At 37.0% G+C, this 13265-nt stretch overlaps 1 protein-coding gene across 3 annotated transcripts; it reads left to right on the top strand.

The window, feature by feature from the left end:
- The first annotated feature begins 2668 nt into the window (after positions 1 to 2668).
- On the top strand, positions 2669 to 8218 carry LOC113274990 (receptor-like serine/threonine-protein kinase At2g45590). Of its 3 annotated transcripts, none has more exons than XR_003323350.1 (3): positions 2669 to 5079; positions 7660 to 7935; positions 8034 to 8217. XR_003323350.1 is itself a non-coding variant. In XM_026524417.1 (2 exons), exons 1-2 carry the CDS (start codon positions 2837 to 2839, stop codon positions 7691 to 7693), a joined length of 2277 nt encoding a protein of 758 aa, XP_026380202.1. In that variant the 5' UTR covers positions 2669 to 2836; the 3' UTR covers positions 7694 to 8218. The 3 variants fall into 3 exon arrangements, 1 of the variants encoding a protein (XP_026380202.1); XR_003323351.1 differs by having other exon boundaries at positions 7660 to 7752; positions 8034 to 8216; XM_026524417.1 differs by having other exon boundaries at positions 7660 to 8218.
- Positions 8219 to 13265: the final 5047 nt, after the last annotated feature.

Genomic DNA, 13265 nt, shown 5'->3' on the forward strand with positions numbered 1-13265 from the left:
TTCAGCATTTATGGTTTCCTCGTTAACAAAACTTCTGGTGTCTGTGTTATTTATTTTCCGCATTATATTTGTTGATATAATTGAAATACCACAAGTTGTGCGTAGTTCAATCAATTGGTAAATCCAACCTTTGGTTGTTGATTGAAATTGATTGACACTTGAACATTGGTCTTTGGAACCGTTCAAGTTGTTTCTTATAATAATCAGGCTCACAGATTCCATTTGTTTGATTTTTTGATTACATTGAGAAACAAAGATATAACTCTTGGATATATTTCCTTGATTGAGTCTAACTGTCTAGTTTATTCTCTTGGAACTACATTGGAGTTTGTCCATACAGATTGCCGAACGAAATATTTGGTGTGGTTGTTAGACCCCCGCTTTTTCATGTGTAATGAGATGAGAGGAGAAATTCAGAAGTTTGAGTCTGGTGGTCGAAGAAATGGAGTCTGGGGTTTGATTTGTTGGTTCTCCATGGGGTTGAATTCTATTTCAGAGATAAAGAAGATATGATAATGAGAACTCGAGTTGATTTTGTGTTTTTGAAGAATCTGTATGGTGCAGTTGAAAGATGGTTCTCATTTTAATGGAGTTTTGGTGTTTGAGATGTTGTTGTATTAGTCAAGATATGAAGTTGCAGCTGAAATGGAAATGTTGCAGTTTCGGTGGCTTGAGAATGCTGAGCTTGATGAGCAATTGCAGGTGTTTCCTGGAGTTGTATTTACTGGAGAATGGTTTGCAGAAAGGATGGTTGCATCTGCGGGTTCTAGTGGTGCTAAGGTGCATGTGGTATGAACTATGAACTGAGTTTTTGGTGATGGATGGTGGATCTGATCTGCTGCTACTGGTGATTGAGAAGAGAATGGTGAAAATACAGTTGGCAGTACTTGTGCAAGTGATGCAGCTGTAATGGAATGGTTTGGTTGTTGTTGTGGCTAGAAATGAAGAATGGAAGTGGAAAATCGAGGTTGGCCGATGCAGGTTGTGAAGCTGGGAAATTGTGTAACTGTTGTAGGGAATAAATGCTTGGTGTTGTATTAGAGCAGAAATTGAACCGGTAACATATTGCAGACAATCTGACGACTCATCACATTTATTTTTCCTTTTGCTAGATGAATTGTTGGCCTTAGAATTGGTTGCCCATATGGGGCACGTACTGATAAGTCTCACTGCTATTGTGGTTGTTGTTTTATGCCTGTAAGTTGGTTCCATCTCTTACAACTCAGTGTGTGGTTTTCTGAAAACTTTTCAGGAGAATTGCGAAGTGCAAATGAAAGACTAGTCCCTGAGTTAAAAATCTGTAGCCCAAAATTTCTATCAAGATGCTCGAGCCAGATGAGCTTTTTGAGAAGGTCGAGGCATTTGCAGTCACATTACAGGCTGCAAAGCACTCTTATCCTGCATTAATAACGTCAAGTTCTTCGATCAGCCCTCCCATCATAACAACGGTTGTACTAACATAGAGGAAAAATTACATAACGATAAACGAATTATCAGAGCTCGAAACTGATCGGCACCAATTTTTTTACCGAATCTAGAAAATAAAAATTAGAAATAAAAAATGTTTGAGTAGACAATAGCATGTTTATCAGTTTCAAAAGGAATAATAGGAGTTAAAATAGAATAAGTGAACAAGCATGCTCTAGAGTCTAGAGTCTAGAGCCTGGATCCTCACCCCATAACCTACAATAAGGATGTATTTTGCGCATAATACTGGTAAAAAGGTTTTGGAAAGGTGCATGGCGTTTTCCCATTTCTTTTTTCTTTCTTTTTTTTTTTTTTTGTCAATTTACAAAAATTGTATACTTTCCATTCCACAACTAAATATCTTCTTTCTAATTACATTGAAACAAGCCAAATTTTCTTTTCGAGATCCAACAAATGACTAAATTCTTGTGTATTTTTCGTTTTCATTGTATTTTTCCTTAAATAAATAAAATAAAAAAAAGCAAGAAAACAAAAAAGTATTTTTCCATCATATTATTCTCAAAGAATAATTCTTTACAAACCACGCGGACTACACGTGATTATGGGCCCAAGGCTAGTCATGTAGTGGTATAAAAATAACGCTCTGTAGTTATCATTACTGTTTTTTTCCTTTCTCATTTTCCGATAAAATCCAACAATTATTTTAACGTTTTTCCCTTTTGCCGGTCCCACAATCACATGACTATTTTTTTTGTTAGAATATCATTCTCTCTCTACCCTACAAAAAAGCTGTCTATCTCCAAAGCAAAAACAAAGTCAAAGAATATTACCTAATCCCATAATTACCCTCACTGACTACTTCCACTCGTTGCCTGACTACCACGTAATTCTTTTGTATTTTCCTCGTCCTTTTCTGTCATTTCACTGTTTGATCCAGTCCAATAGTCAAAACCATCTAGATATCTAGCAGCTGACTCATGTTTCTGCTATCGTGCACTGGCGTAAACTACACAATCAGCAGCAGCTTCCCTATACCCTTACAACATTCAAAACCGATACACCAATCTTAATTGCCTGCCACGTGTATACAGTCAACTACTTTTTGCAGTCTCTCGTAGATGAGGATTTCAGTGTTGCAAATCTGATGTTGGCTTGCTACAGATAATCAGTTTCTAATTCAGTAAATTAAAAAAAATCAGAAAGTAAAAAAGAATATATTTATTTTACTGATAATATTTTTGCAGTTAAGAGAGCAGTGAAGAGGAAGAACCAGAAGAAGAAACAAACAACCAGAAGTTTTAACATTACAGAGAAAACCTCCATTTTTGTTTTTCTACAGCCTGTGGACTAATCAAATCCCGCGTTTATGACTCCGGAATGATCGGTTATCATCATCATCATCATCAACATGCCATCACGACAACTATCACAAACACCAACACCACCGTTTTTTGTACCGCCAGAAGACGTAGTAGTAGTACCATCAACAGAAGCAACAACAACAGCAGCAACAGCGTCAAACAACCAGACCCCAACACTTCCTTATAATCATCATAATCATCATCATAAGTTTCCATTGCCAGCAGTGTTGATTACAATCGCGATGGTATTTACATTATTAACATTTTTAGCGATTTTATATCGAAAATTATCTCGTAAAAGAACAGTCCCGACATCAGATCTAAACCCTAAACCACAGCGGTACTCGTACTCTGTACTTCGTCGTGCTACTGGAGCATTTGCGGCTTCGAATCGATTAGGTCAAGGTGGATTTGGTTCAGTGTATAAGGGTGTGTTAACAAATGGTCAAGAAATTGCTGTGAAATTAATGGATTCGATTGGTTCGTTACAAGGAGAAAGAGAATTTCAGAATGAATTGAGCATAGCTGGTAAAATTGATTCGCAATATGTTGTTAATTTGATTGGATTTTCTAGCGATACGAAACGGAGAAGAATGTTGTTAGTTTATGAATTGATGATTAATAGGAGTTTACAAGATGCATTACTTGATAGGAAATGTGTTGAATTGATGGAATGGAAAAAGAGATTTTGTATTGCTGTTGATATTGCTAAAGGACTTGAGTTTCTTCATTATCAATGTGATCCTGTTATTATTCATGGTGATATTAAACCTAGTAATATTCTTCTTGATAGTGATTTTAATGCAAAGATTGCTGATTTTGGTCTTGCTAGATCTAAGATTGATGATGCTTATGGTGGTGGTGGTGGTGGTGGAGGAGGGGATTTGGTTTCTGGAGTTTCTGAGGTTTCAGGGATTGAAATTGAAGAAGAAGTAGAAGAAGAGAGAAAAGTTTGTAATAATGAATTGAAAAAGAAGAAAATTGAAGGAGGAGGAGGATCTGAGATTTTAACTGATAATGGATCTATAATTGATGGAACTGAGAGTGTTTTGACTGGTTATGAAGAAGTAGGTTTTGTGGAAGCATCACCGGAGAGTTGTATTATTAGAGTTACGGATGGTGTGGAAGCTGCGTCGTCTGAAAATGTGATTGTTTTGTCGCCTGAAGCAGTTACAGCAACAGAAGAAGCATCACCGCCTTCGGAGATTATGGGGACGAGTATATCAGAAGGGAATTTCGATAGGCTTAGTATGGATAGTAGGAAAGATTTGGTTGGTGATGGGAATAGGAAGAGTAGTAGTAGGAAGAAGAGTGGTACAGGGAAAGATTGGTGGTGGAAACAAGATGGTGGGTGTGGATCGGAGTCTGGTGTGAAAGATTATGTAATGGAATGGATAGGAACTGAAATTAAGAAAGAAAGGCCTAAAAGCGAGTGGGTTACTACCGTAGGTGAAGATATGTGTAAAGCGAATTGTAAACCGGATAAAAAGAAACAGCATAGGCGTCTTGAATGGTGGGCGTCGTTAGATGAAGATAAGGTAAAGAAGAAGGAGAAAACTAGACCTGCTAGAGAGTGGTGGAGGGAAGAATTTTGTGAGGAACTTAGTAAGAAAAAGAAGAAAAGGGAGTTGAAGTCTACTAGTAGTGGTGCAGGAGGAGGAGATAATTGGTGGCAGAGAGAGGAAGATATGAATGTTGATGTTAAAAAGAAGAAGAAAAGGAATTGGAGTAGAGGTAGTAGAGGAAGTGTTGATTGGTGGTTAGATGGTTTGAGCGGGGAAATTAAATCTTTCGGAAGAAATAGTCGAGATTGGGTAAGTGGAGAAATCCCTAAAAGTGGCGGAATCAGTAGTACTCCGAGTATGAGAGGCACGGTATGCTACATTGCTCCTGAATATGGTGGTGGTGGACAACTCTCTGAGAAATGTGATGTTTATAGCTACGGAGTTCTTTTATTAGTTCTTGTGTCTGGTCGTCGGCCATTGCAAGTTACGGCTTCACCAATGTCAGAATTCGAACGTGCGAATCTCATTTCATGGGCTCGACATCTTGCCCATAGTGGGAAGCTTCAGGAACTCTTTGATCCAGCTATTCAGTCGTTGGATCGAGAACAGGCTCTTCTTTGTGTCACTGTTGCACTTCTCTGTTTGCAACGATCGCCCTCTAAACGGCCCAATATTAGAGAAGTTGTTGGGATGCTTACGGGAGAATCAGAGGCTCCGCACTTGCCCTTCGAGTTTTCACCCTCACCGCCTTCTGGTTTCCCATTTAAGTCACGGAAGAAACCTAGGTGAGTTTTTTGTTTTCTTACTCATTTTCATGAATGTTAGTAGTGTACTGATGTAGGTCATATATATTCAACATCTTGTGTAGGTGTTTGATGTAAAAAAACAATTTTTTTTTTCAATGCAATTAAGTTATCTTCTTCTTGCTCTCTTCGGGTTTGTTGCTTTCTTTTGTGTCCAGCAGTTATTCAAATGGTAAACACTTCAGGGAGCCATTATAAGAAAAGATTACCATAATCAATTTTCAGCAAAATATGCACGTTTGTCATTAGTGTCTTATGAGGAACTGACTCTCCATGCATCTTAGCTAGGCGAATACATTTTATTATTCAGCTCTGCAACTTAAGCTTCGTGTCTCCCTGGGTTTGTGCACTGAAATGTGAAAAAACTGTAGATTTTTGTACCAGTGAATTAGTGGGATTCACGAACACTGGAAAAACAACTGTCTAGGATCATGTTCATTTTGTGTCCCTAAAACTTCAAATGCTGCCCAAAAACACTTATAAACTGTATGTAAAATGTTTGTTTATCCAAAATATCTCAAGGTGCAATCTTTTATGTGAGTAGTTATTCATATGTTATGTTCTCTTCTAAACAACCTGCTTAGAAAAACTTTGTATAGACTGGTATGACCTCATATACTGGTTCACTTTCTCCCTAAGTTCCTTAAAATAAAGGTTACTGAGTTTTGTTCCGTAATCTCTTGCAACTCCAGGCAAGTTGGTTACCTAAGAATTCTGTAGCTCAATTTTGATTCTAGTTTTGTTCTACAATCATAAGTAGCTCTGACCATATCACCAATAGATTTACTGGGACTAAATTGTGCTGTTAGCAATCAAACAAAACCAAGTAAAAAGATAGAACAAGAAAAATATGTGTAATTTCCAATGCTGGCGCTATGGTTACCGGAAGATGGCTTCTCTTGTTTTACACTGGAAAGTGGAAACTGGTTTTTCATGTCTAGGAGATGCAAATTCTAATGGAGTGGAGTACTGCCAAAAAGTAGGCCACTGTAGTTTTTTCCATCACAAGATTTGTCATTGAGACTAAGGTACGTATTTTAACTTCTCTGGTCATCATGAGTTACTGCAGTTGAGAACGGGTTATGTACAACCTGGAAATGCATCATGTGGGATGACCTTCAGTTTCACTTTCATGTTCGATGACCACCCCAGAATATCTGATTTTATGTAACCCATTCCCGTCGTAGAGCTCCCCCCACTTTCAATAAATCGAGCTTTTTGCTACATATTTTATTTGCTAAACTGTTTACTATCATCTCAATATATGTTTATTTATTTTATTATTTATATCTAGTCTTTCGATGCTTTTTCTCTTTAAATTTGTTATATTCTGATTCTTGTTGGCTTTAATTGGAATTTGATTTGGTTCTGCATTTAGATAGTTGAGAGGGAACAATGCCTTTATACTAGTGCTAGCTTTAATCTATTAATTTATCGTCTCCACTCAGTTTAATTTTCTGTATCTTTTTTTTTTCAAAATTTTCTAGGCTAAGCAATCTTTTCATATGAATCATAGTACTGTAGGACTTGCTGAATTGTTTTTCGGTTTTGAACCTGTAACTCCATGAATGCGGCTTTGCAAGATCGTTATTTAACAAGAAAAGTCACTACCCTTCGAAGTTCTAGTGTTCCACCTTTCATTATGCGAGATCTAGACAGCATGTACCTGATTACCTTTATGAATGATATTTATTTACAAAATGGAATCACAAAAAGCTCGTAAAATCGAAATTTCCGTGTCTGAATTATGTAGGAGAAAATTCTTCAGTTTTGCATTTTCTATCTTGTTACTATCTCAGTGAAAATTTATCATTATTACATTTCCTTTTCCAGAATAAAAAGGCTACCCATAACTAATCTTCAGCGCGTAGTATGCACGTTTATCGTAAGTGTCTTACGGGAACTAATTTTTCATCTTGCCTAGGCAAATACAATGTATTTATATCTCTGCAACTTATATAAGGTAACCTTAGTTTTCTCCCTGGGATCGTACACTGAACAAAAAGAACTGTACAAGTTGGTACCAATGGATTGTCTGAACCTTGAAAAAACAACTGTCTAGGATTATGCTCATTTTGTGTCTCTAATACTTCAAATACTGGCCAATCACACTGAGAAACTGTTTGTAATATGCTTGTTTGCGAAATATCTCACGGTGCACTCTTTTATGTAAGTACTTATTCATGACCTGCTTACAAAAGCTTTGTATAAACTGGCATGACCTAATCTGCCAGTACTTATTCATGTGTTATGTTCTCTTCTAACCCATCCTGCTTACAAAAGCTTTGTATAAACTGGCATGACCTAATCTGCCGGTTCGCTTCCTTTCTGATTCCCTTAAAAAAGGTTACTGAGTTTTATTCTCTAACCTCTTGCAACTCCACACAAGATGATTTGCTATGAATTCTGTAGCTCAATTTGGATTGTAGTCTTATCCCACAATCATAAGTAGCTGTGAGAGAAAATAGAAAAAGAATATTATGTGTGTAATTTCCAATGCGCTACGGTTACGGGAAGATGGTTTCTCTAGTTTCACTCCTCACATTGGTTTGCATGTCACAGAGATGCAAATTCCATTGGAATGGAGAACTGTTAAAAAGGGTGCTGGAAGCCACTGTAGTTTTTTTCACTACAAGACTCGTCAACGAAACTAAGGTGTGTATTTTTAATTCTTTAGTTATCACGAGTTGTTACAGTTGAGAACGGGTTATGTACAACCTGGATGTGTATGCTACTGGATGACCTTCAGGATACTCAAATTTATTTGATGGCATACTTAAGGGATTGTAACCCATCCCATCGTACCGCTGCCCCATTCCCAATGAATCGAATATTCTGGTACACAACTATCATCCCAGTATTTTGTTTCTTTGGTCTTTGGGATCTTAGTCTGATACTTGTTCACTTTAATTGGAATTGGATTTGATTCTGCACAGATATAGTTAGGAGGGAACAATTCGAAATGCTGTTACTGTTTGAAGCTCTACCTCTCATTATGCAAGATCTAGAATTTGACTCAGTATCTACCTGATTACCTGTGTAAAACGTATTTACAAATTGAAATCACAAAAAGTTTGTAAAACTGACAGGCCTGTATCTGAATTGTGTAGGAAAAAATTCTTTGACTTCATTACTCTGTTGAGATATTGCATTTTCGATCTTGTTATTTTTTCTTATGAAAATTCATCAGTATTAAACATGGATTTTTAAACTAAGTTGAAAGTTGAAGATATGATTTGAATTCATATATATGCCTTTCTAGTTTTACGTTAATTATTCTTTATGCTCTGTCTGCATGACCAGTAGGAGGGATTATCTTGGTTTCTCTGAGAACCAGTGTGGATGAATGAGTCAGGTTGCAGCTGTAGGTAGCCCTAGCTTTCCTCATTCACGGACCACCTCAATAGTAATATCTGATTAAAATGCTATGCGAGTGGTAAGCCATTTTGTGTATACATGTGTTGATGTGGTGGTGGGATAAGAAGCCCTCATTATGTGATCAGTGGTTAAGACTTGAAGATGGTGATGCACCTCCATTTCAAGAACGATTTTTTAGGGATCATGATTTTTTTGAGGGGACCATGATTTTATTAGGCCACATTCCCGTTATAAGGGGTGTATAAAGCATTGAAATGACTAACCTATCCTTAACCTAATTTAATTTAAAACCAAACCAATAACCACCTATATATATAACCACCACCACCTCCCACCATCGCCGATTACCACCACCACCTCCGATTATCACCACCACCAATCACCGATTACCACCGCCGCCGATTACCACCACCACCGCCTCCGATTATCACCACCACCAACCACCGATTACCACCACCACCTCCGTTTACCACCACTATATATATATATATATAGCTTAATTTAAAACATTAACAAAGATATTCTCACAAACCCATTACTTGTCATTCATTTTTGGTTGAATAAATGAGAAGTATTCATTAAAATGAGTTGAAATGGAAGTTGCAGAGAGGTTTAGTGGAGGCTTTTTTTTTCAGAGAAAAGTTCGGTTATCACGAATTAAATTTTTTCTTAACCGAACTCAGAGTTCGGTTGATTCGCAAAAAAATACGTTTAACCGAATTCCTTGTATTCGAACAACACAAGTCCATAAGTTCGGTTCCTTCGCAAAATAAGGATATCACCAAACTTTAGTTTACGAAAATAATGAGAAGTCCACAAGTTCGGTTCGTTCGCAAAAATGTTAAGTTTTCTTTGTAACCGAACTCCACCTTTGAAACTTCGTAACCGAACTCTACCTAATTCGCCAAGAAATAAATTTCGTAATAACCGAACGTTTTCCTAATTGCATATATGCATATATAAGCCCAGTTCGGTTGATTCGCAAAATATGTTGAAGTTTGCGAACCAACCGAACTTCTAAACTAGGTTACTTTTAACCTGCAGTTCGGTTGGGAACTTGGTTGCGTTGAAGTTTGCGAACTAACCGAACACACAAGATGTACCCAAATAAATTGTCAAGTTCAAAGTTCGGTTACCTACCATTTTATCCTAGGTAACCGAACATTACACTGTACGACCAAAACCTCCATTAACGAGCGAGTTCGGTAACCTGCGTGTTTGGAAAACTTAACCGAACTACACTTTCAGGTGTGTTCAGTTACATGTTCTTGACATATGGTAACCGAACTGGCCCAAATCTACATAAAAAATTTCATTTTTTTTTGAAAGTTTGGAGCAATTCAACCAACATTATCTAAGTTTGAAGCCTACCTGGGTACCCAAATACCCTTCCTCCGGTTGTGATTGGTAAAATCCATCGCTTTTCATGTTTTCCTTCTTCATCTTCTCTAACTTTACTTTCTCAATAATTCTACTTCTTTAAAAAAAAAACCATCTGATTTTTTAATCTCACTAATTATCTTTAACTTAATCATCTCACTAATCATTACACTAACTATTATTAACACTAACTAATCATCACCCAAAATTAATCAGGAGGATAATTTAGATATTAATATAAATATCTAGATAACGGGTGACCTAGATTTACTTCTAATGTCTTTACCCAAAATAAAACCATGGTCACCCAGAAAACCATGATCCCAGAAAATCGTTCCATTTCAAGTAGTGTTGTTTGTTTGTGAAGATCTACCGAAGACCCAAAGGCGGACAAGGCCCAGGCTGAGATGTCTGGTAGAGAACTTGGCTTTCTGTGCTAGCAGCAACGTGTGAGCTTCTGTCAGTTGGCTTGTATTCTGTATGCATTCTGGGCTGGTGGAGGCAGCCAATGACAGATTTTCCAGAGTACTCAGATAGGAGGCAGTTTACCACAATATCGGGTTGGATCTTCGCATTTCGCACTTGGTTAAAAAATTGAGCATCTCCAATGTAGAGAGGGTTCTTTATAAAACCATGCAGGCATATTCATAATGGGTTTACTATTTAGACCATGAGAAAGAAGTGATACCTAAGAACAAGGTTCTTGTGGACAAATTGCATTAAGAATCCTACAAAGAATGAGGGAATACGCAGGTGCAGTAGGCACAATCGCGACAACTGCACATGCTAAATGGTCTCTCCTCTTCCTAGTCTGGTGAAACTTTTATCCAGATGAGAGCCGGCTATCAAGCTGTCAAGCTGAAAGCAGAGGCAAAAATTTGTAGGCCCAACGAATTTGCAGCTACTCGACAAGCCCAAAAACCAAAAATAGGCTAAGCACAATGCCACAACAGGCAACAACAAATAGTTTTCCCATCCTAGGTGACCTTATAAGGGATGTCTATTGGGTAGTTCAATTACCTATATACCTTTGAACCTAAAATCAAAAGATAAACTATCCTAAACATCTCTTCTTCTTCCTCCATTCAAATCACCTTCCTTTTCTCTCAGAATTTTTTTTTCATCACCGTAATTAATTATCGATTCGTGAAAATTCGATCATCGATTAAATTGAACTATATAATGGATCGTACAAAGAAAAAAGCAAACGTTGGGTGTTCTAAATCCTCTTCCAATCCATGAATTAAAGAAGAAGAACCAATTGAAGATGAAGGTGTAAAAACTATAATTGAACCAGAAATTGAATCGGAAATTCAACCATTTGAAGCTCCAAATACTGAAGTGAGGATAAGAAGGTATTCCCTACAAACCCAATCTTTTATTTTTTGTTTTTCATGGATTGAATGAGTTAAATTGCTAAAAACTTAGGGTTTTTGACGGTTACAGTAGCGGGTTCGGCTGATAATTGAGTTGAGTTTTGAGCCGAACTGTTCTTGAAATTTCACCCTGAAAGTGTCTATGAACAGTTCGGCTTAACCGTAAATGTCAATTTTTAGCCGAACCCAAAAATGTGTATTAAATACGTCCCAGAACAGTGTCAGGTTCGACTAATACCTTGCAAACCTTCTCGGCCGAACCTGAGAAGTGAAATTTACCCCAGGTGGTTGTCAGATTCGGCTGACTCGATTAGATCACTTTCAAGCCGAACCTGTATCTGTAAACACTTCGAAAATATTGATTTGCAGGCTCTAGGTTCGGCTAGCTCGTGTTGTTGAGTTATCATCCGAACCTTCTCTTTGCACACTCAAGTTTTGCGATCTGGTTTTGGCCATAACTTTTTCGTCCGATGTCGGAATGACCTCATTCTTTCTGCGTTGTGTTTGTATTTTCATTCTCTTGAAGTTGAAGATAAGATCTCATTGATTTTAATGAGTTTAATATGGACCTTGGTATTCTCCATCATTAGACTTCACTTTCTTAACACTTTTAGTAATTTCCACTTTTTTTGTTTGGTTCATCCTATGAAAAGGCTACACAATAGAAAACACATGTAATAAAAAACCTAACCCCTAAATGTGTTTGAATTTAAGTGTTTCATGGAAAATCAATATCATGTTCGGTTGATGTGATTTTTTGAATATGAGCCGAACTTGGAAAAATATATAGTTCGGCTGATAGGATATTTAGAGTGAAAATCGAACCTAACTCTCAGGAATAGGTTCGGCTTGTTATTAGACTTTAATATAAGCCGAACTAGGATCTTGCAAATAGGTTGGAAGTTGGAAAATGAAGGTTCGGCGTATAACGTTGACAAATTCAGCTAGCCGAACTGTTCATCAATTTAGTGGGTTTGGCTTATATTTTCAAGCCGAACATAGACCTAGTTCGCTGAACCATGATGAAAAATACATTTTTTTGATGATTTCAAGCTACAAAAATGAGATTAAACATAAAATAGAAGTGTACATGTGTGTTAGAAGCATTGGGTTCCTCATCTATGTATTCATCATCTGGATTGGGCTCATAAAAATCATCATCTTGAGTTTGAGTTTGTGTAAAATCATTCTCATAATCTAAGAAATCAGCCATTTCTGGATCATTGTTGTAGTTGATATGTATTTTCGTAGGTTTTTTAGATGAAGAATGACCCTCCTCATCCTCCATTGAATCAAGAATTTTTTTTTTCTCACTTTCTCCTTTTCCTTCTCTCCTTCTCAATAAAAGCTTGATTTTTTTCCCCAAATTTTTTCATCTACCCAAAACTTTATAATTATGAATTATCTTAATCACTAAACAAAAATTTTAATCACTAATCCAGATTACTAACACTAATACCAAAAGTGCAGATTTGCCATTATAAAAATTTTTGGTTAAGGGAGTTTCTGATTTTGTTATTTGACATCCTTTTTTGTCTTTATTCAATATGCCTAAAAAGATTTAGGTATGCCTAAAAACAACCTTCTTTGCCGTATATATCATTACCAAGCAGGGCCATTATTTCTCCTCAGTGCCAAGAAGCTAAAGCTGATTCATACTGTGTTAGGTTGTGTTCATCAGCTGGGTCACCTTATCAGTATCAGCAGAAAATCCGTATGGTGGACGAGATTGCAAGACAAGTTCCTACCAATGTGGTAAAGTGATCAAACTTGTAAAAAGCAGGGGTTTATGAGTTGTTATTCCACTCACTCACCAACTTGGTCACTTCCAGAAAGATGATCAACTCCAAAGCATGCAATAACTAAATATTTATTGTCATGTCGGTATGTATACTCATGTGTTGTAGTTAAGGTTTTGACTTGATATCACGTAGGGTATAACATGTCACACACTACATGTTGCTCCAATTGCCTAGCCAGCTTAAAGATCCTGGACCCAACATTTTGGGTTATAACTTGATTTGATGTTGCTGT

Source organism: Papaver somniferum, chromosome 4 (assembly GCF_003573695.1).
Source record: "Papaver somniferum cultivar HN1 chromosome 4, ASM357369v1, whole genome shotgun sequence".
NCBI lineage: Eukaryota > Viridiplantae > Streptophyta > Magnoliopsida > Ranunculales > Papaveraceae > Papaver > Papaver somniferum.

Excerpts from the sequence above, each read along its gene's own strand:
- LOC113274990 (XM_026524417.1), top strand. The coding sequence starts at position 2,837 with ATGCCATCACGACAACTATCACAAACACCAACACCACCGTTTTTTGTA. Across the intron at positions 5,080-7,659 it reads AAGTCACGGAAGAAACCTAG|AGATGCAAATTCCATTGGAA; the intron begins GTGAGTTTTTTG and ends TGCATGTCACAG.